Consider the following 24,210-nt stretch of genomic DNA (forward strand, 5'->3'; position numbering starts at 1 on the left):
TACAGGCCCTGGGTACATGGAGTAACACTTTACTAGGGACTTATAAGTAAGTGAAATGTGCCAATTGGGTATAAGTCAACTTTATCATGTTTAGGGAGTGAGCAAAAGCACTGGTAAAGTGCACAGAGTCCAAATACCAACAATAATGAATTCAGAAAAAAACTAGGAGGGATGAAAGCAAAAGGTTTGTGGGAAGACCACGCTAAGACTGATATGTCTAACACTTCCCCTGCTTCCTTGCACAATCTACCATCAAGGACCACATCAAGAAAAAAACACAGACAATTTGGTGTTAGCTTCCATTACTATCAAAATTAAACCCTTGCTGCTGCATATAAAGTACCAGTCATACAGACATTCTTTAACATTGTTGCAATTCAACAAAGACCCCAAACCCACTTCTTCACAATTTTATGTCCTTCTTAAATGGCATTTCTTCCCTATTTCCTCTGCCAACTGATTAAAAGCTTTAATTTGTATTTCTCATGTTTTTGGTTTCACCTCTTATTGCTACCACACCTGCATACAGTGCTTAATTTGTGCTGATGGTTCCAGGTGACGAGTACCATGTCTGTACTCATAAGACATCTGGTAGTCGAGAACAGTCTACTTTATCGACTGCAATATTTCTCAATCAATAATATGTATGTATGTATCCGGTATTTGTGAGCCCAAACTATTGACCCCTAGGAGTCTCAAGGCACTTGTGGCCATTGGAGAGATTGCCCAGAGTCGAATGTCTGACAAAATATAGAAAGACATAATATCGAAGTACAAAAATATCCCAGCATTAATATCGATGTCAACAATATCGACATCCTATCTACAACAAGGTAAGTACAACAATATCGAAAAAATAATATTGATGTCAAAAATATAGTTTTTTTTAAAAATATCGTTTTTTAAATTAAAAAAATATTTAAAATACATTAAATAATAATTAAAAATATAATAAACATTGTTACAAATATTTTATAATATTTAAAATGAATATAGATAATTTAATATTTTATAAATAAAAAAAATATTGTAAATTACACATTCATCTATACACATAAAATATTAACATAAATAAAATAAAAAAATTATGCAAAAAAAAGGAAATTTACTTTTAATATTTTATTTTATTAATTATATACTACATTAGCTAAAACGATACAAAATATATTAAAGAACAGAGTAAATAAAATACTATTATAACTCCAAAAAAATCAACAGTAAGTAAAATGTTGGATAGCGTAGAGTAAAAATTACTATTCCCACTCCAAAGAGTGCAACAGTAGGGAAAGTGTTGGATAGCGTAGGGGTAAAAATTACTATTCCAACCCCAAGGATTGCAACTGTAGGGCAAAGTGTTGGATAGCGTAGGGGTAAAAATTACTATTCCGACTCCAAAGAGTGCAACAGTAGGGAAAATATTGGATAGCGTAGGGGTAAAAATTACTATTCCCACTCCAGAGAGTACAACACTAGGGAAAGTGTTGGATAGCGTAGGGGTAAAAATGACTATTCCCACTCCAGAGAGTGCAACAGTAGGGAAAGTGATGGATAGCGTAGGGGTAAAAATGACTATTCCCACTCCAGAGAGTGCAACAGAAGGGAAAGTGTTGGATAGCGTAGGGGTAAAAATTACTATTCCCACTCCAGAGAGTGCAACAGTAGGGAAAGTGTTGGATAGCGTAGGGGTACAAATTACTATTCCCACTCCAGAGAGTGCAACAGTAGGGAAAGTGTTGGATAGCGTAGGACTAAAAATTACTATTCTCACTCCAGAGAGTGCAACAGTAGGGAAAGTGTTGGATAGCGTAGGGGTACAAATTACTATTCCCACTCCAGAGAGTGCAACAGTAGGGAAAGTGTTGGATAGCGTAGGACTAAAAATTACTATTCTCACTCCAGAGAGTGCAACAGTAGGGAAAGTGTTGGATAGCGTAGAGGTACAAATTACTATTCCCACTCCAGAGAGTGCAACAGTAGGGAAAGTGTTGTATAGCGTAGAAGTTAAAAATACCATACTTAAAAATAATGTAATATTTTAAAATATTTTAAAAAATAATTATTAAATAAATCTAAACTATTTACAAATACCAATACATAATTATTAAAAAAAAATTACCAATGAATAATTAAGAACAAATGAATTAATAATACATAACATTTAATAATAATGAATTACCAATTAAAAATTAATTAACAATTATGTAATTAACAAAAACAATTAATTAAAAAATGATTACTTAATTACATTTAAATTACTTCCCACTGAATCCCCTATAAACCAATAACCCCCTACAGAACATAATTATCAATTAGTTTATTAATTAAAATAATTACCAGTTAATAAAAAATGTATTACCAATTAATTAAAATTAATTTATAATTCATAAAAATGAATAATTAATTTGGTATAATTGAATTACTTCCCACCCTATTCCCCTATAAACCCACAACCCGCTACACAACATAATTACCAATTAATCAATTAATTTAAAATAATTACCAATTAATAAAAATTAATTACCAAATAATTAAAATTAATTTATAATTCCTAAAAATTAATAATTAAATTAGTATAATTAAATTACTTCCCACCCTATTCCCCTATAAACCCACAACCCACTACAGAACATAATGACCAATTAATCAATTAATTTAAAATAATTACCAATTAATAAAAATTAATTACCAAATAATTAAAATTAATTTATAATTCCTAAAAATTAATAATGAAATTAGTATAATTAAATTACTTCCCACCCTATTCCCCTATAAACCCACAACCCGCTACGGTACTAAAATACAAAATTTAAATAAATTACATTAAAAAAAATACAAATTAAATACGTCATAATATACATAAAAATCATAAAAAAATCGATATTGTTAACATCGATATTACTAACATCGATATTACTAACATTGATATTAGTAACATCGATATTACTAACATCGATATTAAAAATTTCAATATTACTTACCTTCTATATTCTGTCCCTTCGATATTTAAACATCGACATTATTGTATGACGATATTTAAAAATCTATATTTTGTCTGCCTACCCCCAGAGTCACATGATGCTGAGCTGCTGCCAGGGATCGAACCGTGAGCCCCGTGCCAAGGAAGAGTGGCCGCTGTTTTACGCCTCTCCCTCAATAGGCTGCTTTGGAATGTCAGGCAGTAGGAGTTATGTGCCAATTGAGCAGGTACCCGTAGCAGGGTAGCAGAGCAGGGTGCCTTCGGTTTGCTTCTCTGTTTATCTCGCATTGAAGTGTGACTGGACGATCGACCATAGCTTGCATACGTATAAAACCTGCTTGTTTAACTTAGTTTATTACTGAAAATAACATATACATTAAATCGTTCAACTTTGTAATGCAAACTGTAAGTTTACGGAGGCAGCGGTTTCCAAAAGGTTCATTAGTGAAAACAAGGATTAAATTCAATGCTCATGCCACGTCTGTTGCTTACTGTGTTTTTCACTTATACGTTTAATGGATGAGCAATACAATTTGGGAATCAGAAAAAGACAGAAAATGTTGGCAGTTTAGACACGTGATGGAAAATAAAATATATTTCTATGCAGGTGGTGGAGGATGCGGGCGGTTGAAGGGATGGTTTAAATGGGACTGAGCCATGTATAAGCATGTTTGCTTTCCTCTTTGACTTACTAGAAACTGTCTGCGGCTCTTATTCAAGAAGTTATGAATTTGGGAGCCTTTCTCATGATCTAAAGTAAATGTAACCACAACAACCTGTTCCCAAAAGGTTACTCCAAATCACACAACGTAAAATGCACTGCTAAATAACTACTTTGTTGTTGGGTATTTGTGCACAGATCAAAGACACTAAATGCCTCGCATGACTTTCTTGTGGCGCCAAGGAAGTGCTCTGTTTGATTTTTCAGAAAAAACTGACAGATGCGTAGTTGATGGAAAAAGAAAGCCACCCGTTCCGCGAAGGACAGAACTGCCAATCATGGGAGTACAAACGAAAAAAAACTTCATAACCACCAATGCAACCGAAGCTATTATGGGCGTTCCAAAGAAACCCGAGCACATTTTTGTTGATAGTAAAAAAGGAGACAAACATCCCCTCGAGGCCTCTGGACTTGTTCCGAAGTACATCAAGCGAAAGGTATATTATTGTAAAATGTTCTTGAACAATCTATATTAAATAAAGCTTTTGGGGGTTTTAACGTTCATATGCATTTCACTTTTAAGGTTGTATCTTTTTTTTTCTTAAGTAATGCTGTTAATTAGTAATTTTTTATAAATACAATATTTTTTGTGCCAACGTTCTGCTAATTCTCCTTTTTAGCTCCGGGATGTGTTATCAGGTGTGGCATGCGCAGATTCCGCTGTGTCTCTCTCATTCACCTATGGATTCACTGAAATCTACATCCTGCATCTGATGCATCTTGCATCTATGATTCCTCTATGTCAGTCCTGCCCTAGCTCACGGTTGTTGCAGACAAGGGCCCAATGCAAGAAGTTGTAATGTCCTTTGTCTGCCTTGCACACACTGTTCTCCACTGCTCATGAAATCACTGATACAATGTGCATTAATATGTACAGGCACTTAATGCCTGTCAATGTAAGTATGCTACTATGAGTGACCTGAGTGCACAGTAGGGGATCTACTAACATCCAGTAGCTGCTGCTATCGGACCCGGGTGGTGGGGTGGGACTGGAGGGAGGGCCAAGAACGCCAGAACGAAAAGAAAAAAAAAGGCACTTACCTACAACGGTTGGCTGCCGCCTCTCCTGCGCCCTCCGTCATCTTCTTGCAGACTCAGACTCCAGCAGCGGGAAGCACCCGGCACACAGGCTCCCCTGCGCCAATGACAATGCTGCAATGCAGCTTTGTCATTGGTCTGAGCGCCGTGGATCAGCGCACATACTGGAAAAGGGAGCCTGTGCATGATCCTGACCAGGCTGTGTAATGCAAAGTGCGCATGATCTGTTTGGTCGGCCCAAGAGGGCCAGCCAAACAGTTCATGCGCACTTTGGGAGTGCACACCACTCCTCCCCTGCTCTGGCCAGCCCCTCCCCGCCTGAGAGCCACTGACAGCTACAGCATAAATAACATGATAATAACAATAGTTATTTAGTGGGGCGACGCTCCTCTGCCTACGCGGAGGAGCCACCACTGCTGACATCAGTAGGCTGCCCTCACGAAATGCACTTGTCTTATTTGAGCTGACTATGATGTCGGCAACATTATCTGACATAAATATTGTGTTCTAAATATCGTTTATAGCAATATGGTCTCATCAGCTGTAGATTTTCTTTTTTTATTTACAAAGAGCAACAGGAAATCCATAGTGCAACCATCATCTCTACTCTTCTTTGTTGAATTATATCACTGATAATACACAGAGTTGGACTGGCCAAACTGATGTTCTGGAATTTCCCAGTAGGCTGCAAGCTTTGAGGGCTGCTTTAAGGGTTGATGGCTATCATGATCCAGCTTGAAGTAAGGAGGGTGGAAAATTGCTGTTTGGCGGGTTTACGTTACTATAGTGAGGTCGATAGTCGACCTGAAATAATGTTGCATCCTCTGTATTGACCTGCCCACTGCATTTCAGAGTGAGTGTATATTTATTAGTCTTCCTCTACATCTGATTATCTACACTTGCACTGTATGTAGTGGTTAGCTGACATAGTTGGTGTGAAATTATTGTCGTGTGATATAATGCATGGCCCTATACCCTCTTGACTGCAGTTTTCTATTCAGGCTAATGCACTGCTATCTTTCTTCTTCAAAATTGGCATCTGCACCCACCTCTGAAAAACTGTAATACATCGCATCTCGCCTGGTAGGTATTTATTGAATCCCGGTCATTTGATTTTCTATCCTGGTACTGAAAAGAGGGATGTTATTCCACTGTAACATAGAAATACTTGTTTCTGGTGTAAAGTCGCCAACAAAGAAAATCAATAGTTGATTTGATTGTGTTTCAATATGTAGATGTGTTGGTTTGAATGGGTCAAACTTGTTCTCATACTTTGTGTGCCCAGAGAGCAAATACATCATTCCACTAGGCCATACCAGAGGTGGGTGGTTTGAAGACCAGGACACACCCAAGGATTCCTGGATACAAGTGAATATGAATAGGTAAGAACTAGAGGAATTCTATTCCTCTCCTAGTCTGATCCAGGGATAGAAAGTGACAGAACATACTAAACATGAGATACTTCTATGGCGATAGGTCACAAACTAAATTGTTTGTACTTTTTCTTTAAGTTAGTAACATTTCTCCTTTTTTTGTATTGTTACATTTTGGATTCTCCATCATCATCATCATAAAGCTTTATTTCGGCATTTGCCATAAAAGCAAACGCAATAACCTAAAACTGTAAAGTCATGCATAAAAACACTTAAAAACATAACATATAAGATAAAAAATAGTTGAAATATTTATAAAAACCCACAGTTAAGGCTAGCAGCATATAGGGGTAGCATAACAAATACATTATTAAATCGTTAAAATATTTATAATGCGCACAATTAAGACTAGCAGCCTTAAAGGGGAACATCAGCACGATTTTAAGATGAGAGTGGATTGCATCCAGGGCCGTATTGGCCATAGCGGGCACCGGGCATTTTCCCGGTGGGCTGCTAGGGTGGGGACCAATTTTGGGCCCTTGGGGGCCGTTTTGTTACAGGGCCGTTTTTGCCGCAAGCTGCAAAATCGGCCTCTGTAACAAAATCGCCCGAAATCGGCCATGGCAAACAGCTCGGTCGCACCCAGGAGGGCCGGCCGAGCTCTTTGTCAGGGCCAGTTTTGGTTCCCAGTCCGGCCCTGGTTGCATCTAACAAATCCTATACTGATTAACTACTATTACACAGTCTAAGGAAGGAATCATAGATGGCAGCGGAGTACATCTCGGACACACAAGATTCTTAGGTACTGGATGCTGGGCGGCAATATTGTAATCTTTTTCTGTCTGTGCCACCACATATATACCAGAAACCGGGAGACAACAACGATAATGAATTGAGCTATGTCTGCCCTGGATACCCTAGTTGCAATTTTGTAGCCCCTACTGCCCAAGTTACAGAATAATGGAAGATCCATTTCTTCTGTGTACTTGATACTGTGGGCAAAAGTACAGGATGTGATCTACAGTTTTCTTGACCTCTGGGCAACATGGGCAGCTTAGGTTTGGTTCAACATCAACAAGGGTGCGCCACCACTTCACAGTAAATGGTTGAAGTGGCAAAGTCCCAATTCTGAACTTAATGTATGGTGTCTTAGCACCACAATGCTCAATTGTGTCCATATACCTTTCCAAGAGATAAGTGTCTTTAAATTCCATAAAGATACAGTAAGGGTACCTGCCCCCCCCCCATACTGGTGCAATCTACCAACTAGGTATCACCAATACCGCTCCTTGAGCGTAGACTTCGAAATGCCACTAGACATTTCTGTGTGAGCCCACGTCACATCACTCGATCTCCTTGAGTGATTTTTTAATGTATCCCAACCATGGAATTCCGGTGGCCTCAGGGAGTTTTGTCATCTTTTCCAAGTCCAGCCGATAGAATAGTAGGTCTGCTGAGGACCAGATCCTCCTCCAGTACATCAAAGGTCTTCGTTTTTCTTTATAGGTAAGTGGACGAATGCCAAGGTCTAAGCGAAGTGGCACTAGTGGAATGCTAGGAGGAAGATTGGTGAGAAGTCTGTGAAAACGCTTTTCCGTCAGCTCTAGGTCGTTGACATTAACATGCCCCCAGAGCTCCCCACCATATAGGAATCCATCTAGTAAGCTATACTTTGTTTATGGCTAGCCAGTTGTGGCAGCTGCTATCGAAGGATTGCTAATTGGTAACCCTGACACTGCAGTTGCTACTCCCAATGTCAAGGATTAAGAAGGCAGAGACCAGAAGAAAAAAGTAAACAGGGATAAATAGCACGGTTTACTTTCTGTAGTTCATATTCCATGATATATTCCTAGGTCCTCTGCAGCAAGTAAGAGGGTATTGAAAGTCTATTGGTCGGACAAGTGGTTCAAACAAGTGATGTCATCAGGAGTCAAAGGATTTGTGATGTTCCTTACACTACCCCTGTATTTTGGTGAATCAACATTCTTGAGCTCAACAACGTTTTCTTTAAACATTCATGTGTAGTCTGTACACCATTATGAAGTCTTATTACCTTACAAATTTGATTTGTGAAATGGGCCAGCTTTTGGGAGAATCAATCAATCAATCAAACATTTGTAAAGCGCGCTACTCACCCGTGAGGGTCTCAAGGCGCTAGGGGAGGGGGGTGGCAGCTACTGATTAAACAGCCAGATCTTGAGGAGTCTCCTGAAGGTCAGCAGGTCCTGGGTCTGTCGTAGGTGGATGGGTAGGGTGTTCCATATTTTGGCGGCAAGGTGGGGGAAGGATCTGCTTCCGGCGGTTGTTCGGTGGATGCGTGGAACGGAGGCGAGGGCGAGGTCAGCGGAGCTAACGTGTGGGGATGTAGAAGGTGAGTCACCTGTTGAGGTATGCTGGTCCTGCGCTTTGGAGTGCTTTGTGAGGGTGGGTGAGGAGCTTGAAGGTGAGCCTCTTGTTGACTTGATGTCAGTGCGGGTCCTTCAGGTGGGCGGTGATGTGGCTGTGGCAGGGGATGTTGAGGATGAGGCGTGCGGAGGCATTTTGTATGCGTTGAGAGTCTCTTCTGGAGTTTGGCCATGGTTCCCGCATAGAGGGCGTTGCCATAGTCCAGCCTGCTGGTGACCAGGGCCTGGGTGACCGTCCTTCTGGGTTGGGTGGAGAGCCATCTGCAGATCTTGTAAAGCATACGGAGGGTGTTGAAGCAGGAGGAGGAGACGGCGTTGACTTGTTGGGTCATTGAGAGCGTTGAGTCCAGGATGAACCCCAGGTTGTGTGTGTGGTCAGTGGGTGTCAGCGCAGTTCCCAGGGAGGCTGACCACCAGGAGTCATCCCATGTGGAAGGACTGGATCCGAGGATGAGGGCCTCCGTCTTCTCCGAGTTCAGTTTCAGGCGCCTTCTCTTCATCCATTCGGTGACGGCTTTCATCCCTGCTTCGAAGTTGGTTTTGGAAGTGGCGGGGTCTTTGGTGAGGGAGAGGATCAGCTGAGTGTCGTCGGCGTATGAGACTATGTTGAGGTCGTGTGATCGGACGATGTTGGCAAGCGGTGTCATGTAGATGTGGAAATGGGGCTGAGGGATGATCCTTGGGGTACGCTGCAGGTGATCTTGGAGGCTTTGGAGCAGAATGGAGGGAGGTGGTCTCTCTGGGTTTGGTTGGTGAGGAAGGAGGTGATCCAGTCCAGGGCTTTGTCACGGATCCCTGCGTTGTAGAGTTGTGTGCACAGGGTGTGGTGGCAGACAGTGTTGAATGCGGCCGAGCGGTCCAGGAGGATGAGGGCCGCAGTTTCGCCATTGTCCAGCAGGGCCCTGATGTCATCGGTGGCAGCGATGAGGGCGGTTTCGGTGCTGTGGTTGCTGCGGAATCCAATAGTCACGAGTCCAGGGTGTTGTTCCCTTCGAGGAATTGGGTCAGTTATCTGTTGACCATCTGCTCTATGACTTTCACCGAGAACGGGAGCAGGGATATGGGCCAGAAGTTCTTGAGGTCCTTTGGGTCTGCCTTGGGTTTCTTGAGTAGGGCGTTGATCTTTGCGTGTTCCCAGGTTTCCGGGAAGGTGGCGGTCTCGAATGAGCTGTTGAAGATATAATGGAGTCGGGGTGCGACGATGGAGCTCGCTTTGTTGAAGATGTGGTGGGGGCAGGGGTCTGATGGTGAGCCGGAGTGGCTGGTGTTCATGGTCTTGATGGTGTCTCCGATGTTGACTTGGTTCCAGGAGATCAGGTGACCGGTGTGACTAGGGGGCGGTGAGTCTGGGTGTCGGTGGCTGTCAGAAAGGTCTGGGTGTTGAAGCTGTCATGGATGTCTGCGATCTTGCTGTGGAAGAAGGTTGCTAGAGCGTCACAGAGGTCTTGTGACAGCGGGATGTCACTGTAGCTGTAGCTGGGGTCGGCAAGTTCCTTCACGATGTTGAAGAGCTCTTTGCTATTGTGTGTGCTGTTGTTGATGCGTTCCTTGAAGGAGGTCCTTTTGGCCATTCAAATGAGTTAGTGGTGTCTGCGACTGGCGTTCTTGAGGGCTGCATGGTTGTCCGGTGTTTGCTTGTGGTGCCATTTCTTCTCTAGTCTCCGGCAGGTCTGCTTGGATGTTTGGAGATCAGGGTGAACCAGATGGTTCTTCTGTCGGTGCGTCTGTTTGTGGGTTTCTTGATCAGGGCAAGAGTGTCAGCGCAGTCCTCGATCCACCGCTTGAGGTTGCGGGCGGCTGTGTCGGTGTGGTCGGTTGGTAGGTCTCGGGCGAGGGTGGTGGTAAGCTGGTCTTCGGTGACCTTGTTCCAACTGCGTTGGAGCATTCATTGCTGATGGTTGTGTGTGGTGATTTTCTTGAAGGAGAAGTGGATGCAGCGGTGGTCGGTCCAGTGGAGTTCGATGGTGTGGCTGATAGAGACTTGGCTGCTGGCGGAGAAAATGGAGTTGAGCGTGTGTCCAGCGGAGTGGGTAGGTGTTGTGACGAGCTGTTTGAGGCCGAGGTTGTCAAGTAGTGTGGTGGAGTTGCTGTTGTTGGTGTTCTTGAGGTGGAAGTTCAGGTCTCCGAGGAGGATGTAGTCTGTGAAGGCCAGGGCGTGCGCGCTGACGGCATCTGTGATGGAGTCTATGAACTGTGGCCGAGGTCCCGGGGTTCTGTACAGGAGGGTTCCTCTCAGGGTGGTGTTGGGATCGATGTGGATCTGGAAGTGCAGGTGTTTGGCGGTGCTGAGGGTGTCTTCGGTGTTGGTTGAGATTCTGAGGGTATTTCTGTGGACGATGGTGATTCCTCCTCCCGACTGTTTGTGCGGTCCCTGCGGATGATCTTTTAGCCATCCGGGATGGGTATTGCAACGTCGGATGCCGATGAGGAGTTCATCCAGGTCTCCATCAGGAAAGCGACGGCCGGGGAGGATCAGTCGAGTAGGTCCCAGAGTTCGACGGTGTGTCTGTGGACAGAGTGGATGTTATGCAGTACGCATCTGAGGTGGTTGTGGTCTGCTATGGTGGGGTAGGCAGGACGTGCCGGTGAGCGCTGGCAGGTGTAGCTGCAGCTTCGGCAGGTGAAGGGTCCATGGGTGAGCTTCAGGGTGGCCTGGAAGCAGTTGGAGGATCAGCCGGCGTTGAGTGCATGGAGGGTGTAGGCGTTGTAGCGGTGTCCGGTGCTTTGGTTCTCGCAAAGGTCAGGGGGTCTGGTGCTGTGCACGGTCCAGGCATGGACAGGCGCAGAAGGGCTTGCCAGCGGCGAGAACGCACAGTGGTCGGCATTAAGTAGGGGAGAGGACGAAACAGAGGTAGGGTGGCGGGAGCGTGCTGTGTCAGGGGGCGGGGCTGCAGGGGGCAGCGGCGGGAAGAATACACAGAAGAAAACTACGGTGAAAACAGTACAGTACAGAATACAGTTAAGCAGTGGAGCAGTAGGGACACACAAAAATAAGTAAATAAAGTGAGTGAGAGGGGTTTAGGATGCAGGCGGAGACCGGGGTAGGCGAGGAGGAGAAGATCACCTGAGGTGCCCTGCCGGCACAAACCCTGCTCGAGGAGGGGGCCCTGGACCGGAGCACAGAGCTGGGGAGTGCTGGCCTGGACCAGAGGAGAATGAGGGCAATATTCCAATTAAGCTGTGTGGTTAACCAGAAAAAATGTATGAGACCACTGATTAGGAGAAATCAGTAAAAAACCAAAGGTGGTGATGACTGGGGGTGAGTGCTTGTATTGTCAACGTTCCGTCCATCACCACCTTTGGTTTTGCTTTGTTCGCCATAAGTTGGCAGGGTATGCTCAGACATGAGTCCCTTGCTCACTTTGCCATTGGATTCAAGCAAGCCGGGCTGAAGACGGCTGTAATGCCAGAAACCGGTCCTCGGAAGCTTGTTTCCGGTCCAGGGAAGGCATGGCTTGGCAGTTCGGGCTGGACTGTTCCCATGAGGCACAGGGTCAGACTGATTTGCATATGGCCATGTCAGAACTGGGGTGGCAGAGTGGGCTAAAGAACTGTGATGGATTAAACCCAGATCAGTTGACTGGGGGTGAGTGCTTGTATTGTCAACGCTACGTCCATCACCACCTTTGGTTTTGCTTTGTTCGCCATAAGTTGGCAGGGTATGCTCAGACGTGAGTCCCTTGCTCACGTTGCCACTGGATTCAAGCAAGCCAGGCTGAAGACGGCTGTAATGCCAGAAACCGGTCCTCGGAAGCTTGTTTCCGGTCCAGGGAAGGCATGGCTTGGCAGTTCGGGCTGGACTATTCCCATGAGGCACAGGGTCAGACTGATTTGCATATGGCCATGTCTGAACTGGGGTGGCAGAGTGGGCTAAAGAACGGTGATGGATTAAACCCAGATCAGTTGACTGGAGGTGAGTGCTTGTATTGTCAACGCTCCGTCCATCACCACCTTTGGTTTTGCTTTGTTCGCCATAAGTTGGCAGGGTATGCTCAGACGTGTGTCCCTTGCTCACTTTGCACTGGATTCAAGCAAGCCGGGCTGAAGACGGCTGTAATGCCAGAAACCGGTCCTCGGAAGCTTGTTTCCGGTCCAGGGAAGGCATGGCTTGGCAGTTCGGGCTGGACTGGTCCCATGAGGCACAGGGTCAGACTGATTTGCATATGGCCATGTCTGAACTGGGGTGGCAGAGTGGGCTAAAGAACGGTGATGGATGAAACCCAGATTAGTTGACTGGGGGTGAGTGCTTGTATTGTCAACGCTCCGTCCATCACCACCTTTGGTTTTGCGTAGGAGAAATCAGTGCCTGTACCAACATATGCAGAGATCTGTGGGTCAATGAAGACTGAGAATTAGCACAACCACTGACAAGACTAGAGGACCCGTAGGGAGAGGTAATTTGTTGCTTTTCGCTCATATAGAGTTTTCAGGATATCCGTGTGTCTGGGGATAAGTGGCGTGCTGGTCATTTTGCTCACCTGTGATAGAACACTGTTGGAGAATTAATTTTACAGCACATTATCCATTTTAGGAATTTTTTTTGCAAAACAAAATAATAATATAGCTTAAATGTAACATATTCCTTTTCATTGTTTTTTGCCAGGACTACGGTGTTACTCCTGAATACATTTGCAAGCGTAAGGAGGAAGTGATAAGGGCCCAAGAAGAGTACGATTACTATGTTCGGGAGCGCCTTAAGCAAGGTGCTATGAAACAGCTCTCAGAGGAAGAAAGAACAAGCGTCTTAGAGGTACGCTCACTGATTTTTAAGAATTTCATAAATATCTTAGAAGTGAAAATAAACCTGCAAATAAATAACATTCCAGATTTTTCATGTGGATCTCGCTGTTTGGTAATTTGTTAGAAACCCGGTTGCTCAGTAAGTTAGTCTGGAAACTGCTGTGAAAATGTGCCTTCGGCTGGACAGCTGATTGTCAGTTTTGAATTTTCGTTTTTTAGGGTTTTTAGGTATTTCTTTTATTTTCTTTTATAATATTTTTAAAATCAACCCTTTAGTTTGCCTTGGACAACCTAACCCTCTTTTCGCTTTAAAATGGAAGTTTAAAAGGATTTTGGGCCATCCTGTAGAATTGGTGAGGTTCTGGAGAGGGCCTGCACAGGTCCTGGAAAGGAGACACACAGATTATAAAGAGCCGGGTAAAACTTATGAGGCTTCTTAGATTTCCTGTGGTCCTGCTACCATAAACCCCTCCTTCCCCCAGCAGTCTGATTTGAAAAGTAAGGGGCAGGCTAATTTTCCCATGGAGACAAGGGCCTTTGCATCTATATAATCAAACATGTACCCATGGGGGTTATTACAAAGCTGGTATTCTGTGCCTAGGGAACTTGGAACATATTTTACATCTCCCTTCTTTTTTTAAGAATATTCGTGATATTCTAGGCTATTGGGCCAAAATGCTCATGCTATGTGGTATTTAGCTCCTAGAAACATCGTCATACTATACCAAAACATGTTTCTGCTACGCAAACAAAATACATTAAACTAATCTATTAATTGCCAGACAAATATGCTTTCATGATAGGATACCAGCAGAGAAAAACAATGGCAAATACCTTCGCCGCGGTGCCATATTCCACCTGATTATATTACTTGGCTTAGCGTGCTGCCAGAGCATAGAAAGCTCGTGAGCAGGCATTACAGTGCCAGCACATCCTGCCAGTATTGCCACAGTAGACCCAGTAACCCACACCCCTGGTGCAATCACATCATGTCCCCCCCCCCCCCCCCCCGCGACCTAAGGAGACGTCTTGGTATGTTCCTGGACAGAAACCCGTTGTTTCCGTTGTTTCATCCCTGCACTGCTGACCAGACAGAGATACACACCCAAAAGAACAGTCCCAGTTAATATACGTGACTGAGCTATGTGTAATAACACATTTAGCTGCTTAACCTAAACACATAACCCGCCACCCGAGAGTGTAAATAAGCCACGGACAGCCCTTCACACCTGCTTATAGGTGTGTGATTAGCTAACCAATTTAGATCCTAGTTGGGACTGCATTAATATAATTGTACATTGCAGAGTCTTGCACTAATATACCAGCACACATATCAAATCAACCCACTATACTACTTGGACCATGAATTTGTTATCAATAAATCCAAGTCATGAGAAATAGCATATCTATAATCCCTGGTCTAAGATAGGAAAATAAGTTGTCCTCATCTTCTTGAGGTAAAAACAGCAAAGCTGCAAGTATTACAGATGTGACAATAGATATAATTTCATAAGTAATAAATACGTCACACACTCTGAGAGCAGGAGAAAGAGATACTAGTCATATGGGATGGTGGAAATTGTTTGTGAATAACCTACATAAATGCAAAATCATAAAGCCAGAGAAAGTGCAAAATGGGTGGTGCATGGTCTTGGTTATAGTGATTAAGGATCTATTTATTGGAGTTTGTAATAATTCTAAGTCGAAAAGCACTGCTGGATGATATTATAAGAAGTATATTTCTGCTGTAAAAAACTGGTAAAAAGACACAAACTTGCAAATGGCAAGTTAACAAACTGAAAGATAGCAAGAGCCTTCTTAATATTACATGTGTAGTACTCAAAAACTATGCTGACAGGGATCATAATACCCCAATTAAACACGGGAAGGGAAGAAACCAACAAATGTTGACAGACGATATATACTTAAATACTTACAAAATAGAAATGTGACATTCTGGTTTGATAGTTGTCAAATTCGTCTCTGTATGAGAACAGCTAGCTACATAGGCATCCGCAGAAATTTTTCCAGGGGGGGGGGCGCTAACCTGGCAAATGAAGGGGCGTGGCTAATGTTAATCAATAGGGGCGGGGCTAAAATGGCAGACAATCAGGATCGGGTAATGCTCGGGCCAAGCTGAGAAAAAAAAAGTGGTGAATTCTGCATTTCAAACTGGACAACAATTAGAGCACCCATATGAAACCCTAATATTACACCCTGCCCCCTTAAAACTCATACATTCCCTAATCCCTGAAATTAGCCCCCTGGCACCCCAAAACCCATAACCCATACCCGCCCAGACCCCTAAAATTGTCCCCCTGGTACCCCCAAAACCCATACCCACCCTGAACCCTAAAATTACCCCCTGGTACCACAAAACCCATACCCACCCTGAACCCTAAAATTACCCATGCCCCCCCAAACTCATACCCGCCCTGAACCCTAACATTACCCCTGGCACCCCAAAACCCATATCCACCCTGAACTCTAACATTTCCCCTAGCACCCCATACTCGCCCTGAACCCTCAAATTATCCCTGGCACCACAAAACTCATACCCACCTTGAACCCTAAAATTATCCCTGCCACCCCAAAACCCATACCCACCCTAAACCCTAAAATTACCCCACTGGCATGCCAAAAGCTGAACGCTATGGGGCAGATTTACAAGCCCCTCCGCCACTTTTGCCTCACTATTAACATGGGAAAAGTGTCGCAAAAGTGGCCCAAGGGGCTTGTAAATCTACCCCTATAAGCTTACACTACATTCGCATATTCGGAGGGGACTGTCCTCCTTGAGGTTTCCATGCATGAGTTGACGTGAGGTTTAAAAGAGGGGTGAACAAGGGATTGAAGACACTGAGTGGTGACCGTGATGGGGCACACATTTAATGCAGTTTCCTTTACAAATAGGTTTATTGTACAAATCTAATTTGACATACTCGCTGACAGCAAATGCTGCTGCCTTTCCATGGTGTCTGAAAGCTTTTTCAGGAAGTTGGGTCGACGAGCTGATCGGGTTATTTTCTTCCTTCATGTGGTGGTAATGAGTGGGTTGCAGGGCGCCTGCACTTGTCGCCTCTGTCATTGGTAGCCCCCTCCATCTGAATGCCAAGGATCACCGCCCCCCCAACCACCGGCACCTGGAGGGGTCGCTGTGATGCCTAGAGTGACCAACTGGCATGGGTGCAAATTCAGGCGAGTGAGTGTAAAAATTCAGGACAAAGGGTCAAAATTCAGGACAAAAATTCAAGACAGGAGGTCAAAATTCAGGACAAAAGGTAAGGTTTAAAGACACATCAGAGAAGGTTGCGCAATAGTATATAAGTAAGTAAATAGACAACCACTAAAGTACAAGTGAAAATAAGTTTATATTAGGTTGAGACAATTGTGCACTTCAAGGTTTGTCAGTATACGAGCAGCTTTAAGCAAATGTGCAGGTCTTTTTATGGTAACAAAACCGGCCCCACCTTTCCAGCTCCCAGAGAAAACGCCTGATGCCCGTTCCGGCCAGTCTGGCCTTGATACCACCCTCCAATGGCGCCCCTCATCTTCACATAGACCCTCTCTCATGTGTATTTAATTTCTTGTATAGTGCTACTCATCCCAACTATGTGCGGCAGAGTTTTGGCGTGCGTTACAACACACACATATTATATAGAGACAATCACTCATATAAATGAGAAAGTCAATATATAGGAAATGTTGCTTAAGATAATGGGGCTTACAATGTGTAATCATACTTTCATCCATCATTCAGTTTTTCACCATTTATTCTGTCCTTCCATATGTGTGCCGATCCATGTCCATATTCATCCATTTACAAACCTATCCATCACGTTTCCTTCTATCCGTCTGTACACTCATCCTTCAACTCTTCCATACATCCATCCATTAACTCATCCATCCAGCCATTCACCTGTTCAGTCATCCATTTACACATCCCCCTTTCTCTTTCAATTCCCCTTTCACTTAGCCATCCATCCTTCCATCCACACACCCATCCATCTACTCATCCACTCATGAATCCATCCATTGAACCTATCATTCCTCTATCCTTTCTCTCATCCATCCACCCTTTCACTCCTTCACTCATCTATCCATCCTTTTGTACATCTACCCGCCCTTTCACTCACTCATCCAGCCTTACATTCACCCTTTCACTCATCCATCCATCCATTCACCCTTTCACTCATCCATCCATCCATTCACCCTTTCACTTATCAATTCATTAATCCACCCTTTCACTTATCAATTCATCAATCCATCCGTCATTTCACTCATCCATCCACCCATTCACTCGCCCGTCATCCACCCTTTCACTCATCCATCCATCCATCATTTCACTCATCTATCCAGCCATCCATCCATCCACTCATCCCTTAACTTACTTTCTCACTCACCTTTTCACATTAATTATGAGACCCATCAAGGACTCCACCCTCGCTGTAGTTCCTAAAGTAAGGGGTGGGGTAGAGCAGGGTTCACTATGCCCCTGCACATAGGCAATCTGAAAAAGTGGAAGGCATGAGTCATGCATGATGCGCAGGGCCTTGACGTGGGGCGACTGTGACATGGTGTTGTTTCCAGAGCTTTAAGTGGGATGAGAAAACTAGGGGGTCTCTTCAAAAGGGTGTTTGATGTAACAAAATGTGTGCCGTAAAACACATAAGCTAAAATTCTGTGCTTAATATAATGTGCCGCCTGACTGGTATTTTTGTTGCTTCTGTCATTGCATCCAGATATATAATACAAGAAGTAACGTTACACTTAGAACAAGTAACGTTACACCTACAACAAGCCAGAACTATTGGCTTTGTCAATGGTTGTTAGTTGAATAAAATAAAAAAGCAGCAATCATGGTTGCTGTACTAAAACTGTAATCATTTCCTTTCAACTTCTTTCACCGCCTTCCTTTAGTTAACTGGATTCTCACCTAGCAGCTCATGGGCGTTTTTGCACTTTCATGTGACAGAATGCCCTGCCCTGGACTGAGGCTGGATGAGGCCACCACATGCTGTGCCAGCCAGACTGACCCATTGTCATTTTGTATGGGGCAATCAGCCCCACACAGAATGACAATGGGCGGGGTGGGGCTGCTCTTGTGCTCAGAGGAGTGCGAGGCGGCCCCATCAGGGAGCTGAGGCCTTTTGCAGGGGAACAGATTAAGCCTTCAGAAAGAGTCCATTTGTGTGAACTGCATCGACTGGCAAGAATTGTAACTTTGGAGCAACCAAATACCTTGGGCCTGTTTTAATAAGGTGTTTTCCAGAATTAAGACAGCCTTAAGGCTTTCTCAAAGCATGAGGGTGGATCTGAGTGCGATGACTGCTACATTAGAAAGAAGTATTCGTAGCGAGCTAGTGTGCTACTCAGGGCCTGTCATCTTAAAACTTTCTTAACTCTAAAATGTATTAGTAATCAGGCCCTCTTAGATGACGCAATGATCATAAAAAAAATAATTACGAATATCGAATGCACCCTGCCACCCTTTAAACTTTATAGGTCTCAAATGATGTTCGGTGCAGTTCTTGTGGTTCTAAAATATCAATATGATTGGATTAGAGCAAGATCTTTGCACAAACCTCCGTTCCCATTTTGTGCCCAACATATCCTCAACTATGTTGCACTTTCTAAATAAAAATTATTCAGATCTTGGTAATTTTTAGAATTGTATTATGTTACTTCAAAGTATGTTCAATGTCCGCAGGCGTGACATTGAATGCAGGTGGCTAGTTCCCTTCGGTAGCTAATAAAAGTGTACCACTGGCATTAATTTGTTCTTTTGAATTCTGCTCGCTAGATGTCGCTGTACTTTAAAAAAGAACTTGGTAAACTGCGAATAACATTAATAGCATTGAAGGACTTCTAAAACGTGAAAGCTATTCGCTCGTACTATGTAAATAGTATGCGGGGTATTATACAACCTTGCACGTTCTTGTTGCTAGGTGGCTTGTCCCAACATGGCCCCAGAATGTAGAGAACTGTATTTATTTTGGGAAAAGGCAAAGAAATCTGAGAGGGTTTTCGAGTCGCCTTCGTGTTTGCAGCGCTGCCATAATATCCTCTTCGAGCGACGCCTTCTCGGTTTCTTTGCACAGGCTTTCAATTGTTCACCTTTCATTGCCATGACAATATGGTTTCGAAATGTTACAAAAATAAATCGGCGATTTGAGATGTTCTCCGAGTAAAGTGAATGTTAGTGCCAGCACATGTTTTATGACAAAAGAAACATGTGCAGGGACGCGTTTCAAATCTTTTTAATGCTGGTATTACAAACCTTGGAGTTTGTGGTAAGAGCAAGTGACTTTTTTTAATAAGACATGTTCATCAAAAAGAAAGAAATCTTGGCCGCTTAGAACGAGATATCACAATTCAGGTGCTTGTTTGTGTAAACAATGTTATCTACCACAGTTTCAAACACAGTCGCTGTCCCGGCTGGATTTTCAAGATAAGGTCAAAACCGGTAAAAAGTGTGCAGGGGAGGTAGGAACAGACTTAACGTTTAATAGGCGTGGGGAGAAATTCACCAAACCTGACTGATCTCGGTAAGTTAATAAGAGCCCCTTGGACAGGTTCTCTCTTCGCAGGAATTCAGGATCATGGAGCCCAGCAAACAAGTAACTCCTGTTTTCTGAATTGTGCTGTGAGGCGGGCAGCCAGCTACCTGAGGCCTCCACTCATTTATATGCCTCTTTTTAAGCAATGATTTTATCATCACATAAAATCTTTATAATCAGGAGAAAATAAAATGCTGCAACCTTTGTTCAACTTTAAACTGCCAGTAGCCTATATTTGATTATTTACATGTTATAACATCTGAATGAGTCTCAAATTCACCAGGCGTCTGCCACAAGGTTGGCCTAGGACATTTTTTAGTCTCTAGTGGCTGCTTCTGCTGGATTCGGATTCACCCACACCCTCCTCAGGAAAGTAGCCTAGTGTTCCTTCTGACCTACTCCCCCCGTTCATATCTTCATCTTGAAACCAGTCAACAACTACTCTCTTTTCTGTCATTTTGCTGCAAATGCTAATGCACACACCCTTAATCCCACCCAAGATTTCAAATTTCGATTCTGCCCTGGTCACAGTACAAATTCCACAGTTGGGTTGCTGGACAGCCCATGCACAATTCATTTATACACGGTTCTGTACATCTTGATGACCTTGGAGCCCACCTGATACTTAAGCGTCCCTTGTGATAATGACGTCAACACTAGCATATTGACCCCGGTATCCAACTCTCTAAGGACCTTGCTAAAAAGCTATCAGACACTCGCCTGTTCCTTAGGTTGCTGCAGTGCTTGAAATGGAAAAATATAGGTGCAGTTACTCTGTAACAGAGTACCTGCTTGTTTCCGAGAAGTGCCGCTACTCTCCAATTAAAAGTATAGCATTTCTCTTGAGAAGTGCCGGTACTCTCCCTCTCAAAATAAAAAAGTGCTGGTACTCCGTCCTGGACAGTACCGGCCCATTTAAAGCACTGGGTTGCAGTCTTCTGAAAACTTTCCATGTAACGTGAGAAAGAGAATCAGGTATGAAAGCCTTACATTTATGTGAGAAAGAAAACCAGCAATGTCAGGTTTGTTTCCATCCACCGACCCTGCCATGAATGTAATATTCAAAACACTGAGCAACCTCAGGATGTGTGAGCTTCTTACAGAATGCCTGTTCCGCACTTGCACTATTGACCAGCTGTCAAACCAGAACACAATGCTTTTGATGACCAAAAACATACTCCAAATAACAGCTGCCACTCTCATAAAACAACGTAAATGTGTTTAGAAATGGATACCGATTCAGTATTTGGAAATGGCAAATTGTAATCTGGTACCAAAACTTTGATTTTTTTACCGACACCTCAAAGAAGATTGTAATCCTTTGTAATCCATTTGGGACCTCTTCCCCTTTATGAATGTAACAAAACAGTTAATTGCTTTTCTTAGAGAAACGAAATTTTTTTTTTTTTAATACAGTCCTGTTTCCTGTAAGAAAAACGGGCTGTATATATATATATATATATATATATATATATATATATATATATATATATATATATATATATATATATCACAAAAAGTTCCAATTCCACAGTGCTCTCAGTCCACAAAATCACACAAGAGACTTCTGCTGCTCCAAGGGTGTTTATTTAAACTAACAACATGTTTCGGCTGCGGACAGCCTTGATCACGTTAGTTGATAGGCGTGTTCCCATTGTTTATGAAGTGAAGGTGCAAAGGACAAAGAAACAGGACTGGTAACCTCGTAACTTTGTACATAACTGAAAACAGTACTAAAATAGTAAATTTCACACAATCAATGATATATTTCACATCACTTTACAAAATTGTAATTAATGTTATCATAAGCACGAAGAAATACATTGCGCTATCATGGTCAATTAAATCAAAATGCGGCGGCACGTTCAAATTGCAAAAGAAACAATAACCATTAAAATAACAACAATCTGTTCTTATCGTGCCGAGTTAGGTACGTTGTGCGGTCCAGCCGGCACCACAATGATAATATCATATCGCAGATCCGCCATGTTTGTAGTTTTACATGGACTGAGCAAAACTCACAGCTCTTTAAGGATTCAGAGACCACGTGAAGGTGCAAAGTGCACCAAAATACGAGCACACTCCTTGCTCTGTATCAATATACACAGAACAGTGTATCCAGGATTGATAGAGAAAATAAAATAAAATAAAATAAATTAGAAAATGACCTAACCTGTAGATCAAAGGTTAACAGTCTGCACAAATCTGAAAGTCATAATGAGATAACAGTACAGAAAGTGTGTCTCTGGGGATGGTATAGTGAACCATAGAAATTCATGAAACAAGCATAAATTTACAAAAATAGCTATGTAGGTTAAATGACACACATTTCTAGCTAGTTTCAGGTTATTTATAGGTAAAATACCTTCATAATGTGGCCGTGAGCCCAGTTACAAAAAAGTACTTCAAATGTCAATTCCAGCAATGACGCACCAAATTCATATTAAGAAGGTTGCCCCCCACATCGGGGCCTACCGTACTTAAGGGAACTGCCAAGATGTCACAATGAAAGTAAAGTGTGCTCGTGAGAAAAGTGAAAAGTACATTCCAAATATTTACAACGACGAGTGATTATGGTGATGAAGCAATCTCATTCCCGGTATCAATCTAAAAAAATGAGAGAACAAAAACTTAGATATTCTACATGTTCAATTAAAAACTCACTAAGAGCATCACATTATAAATAAACAGTGCATGCATACATGAAAGAAAACAGGGCATACAGTACATATACGAATACTGTGGTTAGGCAAGTCAAGAAAACTGCATATGACACATTGGAATTAGCCCCTAAGGTGGACTGCTAATTCCTCATCCTGATTCAGTCCTCCCGGGGTCTTACTTTGAAACTCAATTATATACTTGGACTCTTTTTGTCTCAATTTTAAAGTCCTATCTCCTCCCCGGGGATTTCTTTGGATTTGTTCTAAAACATGGTAACTCATCTGGGCTGGATTTGAAAAATGTTTAACAGCAAAATGCCTGGCTACAGGATATTTCTCATTGTTGTTAGAGATGGCCCGGTAGTGTTCTAATACACGGTTTTTAGCCTGTTTAATGCTGCTGCCTATATACCACAGGCGGCAAGGGCATACAATCACATAGATAACAAAAGTGTTACTACAGGTGAGGAATTGCGTTATTTCTTTTTTGATTCCGTTGTATTCTACAGCTCTCTTGTGTGTGCTGAATCTACATGCCTTACAGTGGCCGCAGGGGAAGAAACCGGCCAATCCAAGATTTTGTGCAGGTTGATAAATGGTGATGTCACTTTTCACCACCATGTCACGTATGGACCTCCCTTTCCTGTATGTTATAAGGGGTCTACTAGGAATGTCTTCACCTATCACATTGTCACTGGTTAAGATATTCCAGTTCTGAGATACGATTTTGCGAATCTGCTTTGATTCGGTGTTATATGTGAGGATCAGTCGTGTCTGTTCTTCCTCACTCTTCATATCTTTTTCTTTATCTACAAGGGTATCAGATCTAGGGATACCATCGGCCCTGGTTTTTGCCTTCTTAATCACCCATGCTGGATAGCCTCTCTCCCTGAATCTGGTTGTCATTTCTAGACTAACTTGTTCATATGCTGCGGTGGTACTACAGTTTCTTTTGGCCCTGAGCAGTTGACATTTGAAGTACTTTTTTGTAACTGGGCTCACGGCCACATTATGAAGGTATTTTACCTATAAATAACCTGAAACTAGCTAGAAATGTGTGGCATTTAACCTACATAGCTATTTTTGTAAATTTATGCTTGTTTCATGAATTTCTATGGTTCACTATACCATCCCCAGAGACACACTTTCTGTACTGTTATCTCATTATGACTTTCAGATTTGTGCAGACTGTTAACCTTTGATCTACAGGTTAGGTCATTTTCTAATTTATTTTATTTTATTTTATTTTCTCTATCAATCCTGGATACACTGTTCTGTGTATATTGATACAGAGCAAGGAGTGTGCTCGTATTTTGGTGCACTTTGCACCTTCACGTGGTCTCTGAATCCTTAAAGAGCTGTGAGTTTTGCTCAGTCCATGTAAAACTACAAACATGGCGGATCTGCGATATGATATTATCATTGTGGTGCCGGCTGGACCGCACAACGTACCTAACTCGGCACGATAAGAACAGATTGTTGTTATTTTAATGGTTATTGTTTCTTTTGCAATTTGAACGTGCCGCCGCATTTTGATTTAATTGACCATGATAGCGCAATGTATTTCTTCGTGCTTATGATAACATTAATTACAATTTTGTAAAGTGATGTGAAATATATCATTGATTGTGTGAAATTTACTATTTTAGTACTGTTTTCAGTTATGTACAAAGTTACGAGGTTACCAGTCCTGTTTCTTTGTCCTTTGCACCTTCACTTCATAAACAATGGGA

The 24,210-nt window shown here is 42.8% G+C and overlaps 1 protein-coding gene across 1 annotated transcript in view; it reads left to right on the forward strand.

Annotated features, from left to right (window-relative positions):
• Positions 1-24,210, forward strand: part of ENKUR (enkurin, TRPC channel interacting protein) — a 97,641-nt gene that overhangs the window by 48,917 nt on the left and 24,514 nt on the right. The window contains exons 3-4 of the mRNA XM_078663438.1: positions 3,882-4,135; positions 13,118-13,264. Coding sequence (XP_078519564.1) covers positions 3,882-4,135; positions 13,118-13,264 — 401 coding nt within the window. The remainder of the gene's footprint in view (positions 1-3,881; positions 4,136-13,117; positions 13,265-24,210) is intronic.

The sequence above is a fragment of the Lissotriton helveticus genome, chromosome 10 (assembly GCF_964261635.1).
Source record: "Lissotriton helveticus chromosome 10, aLisHel1.1, whole genome shotgun sequence".
In the NCBI taxonomy this organism is placed as follows: Eukaryota; Metazoa; Chordata; class Amphibia; order Caudata; family Salamandridae; genus Lissotriton; species Lissotriton helveticus.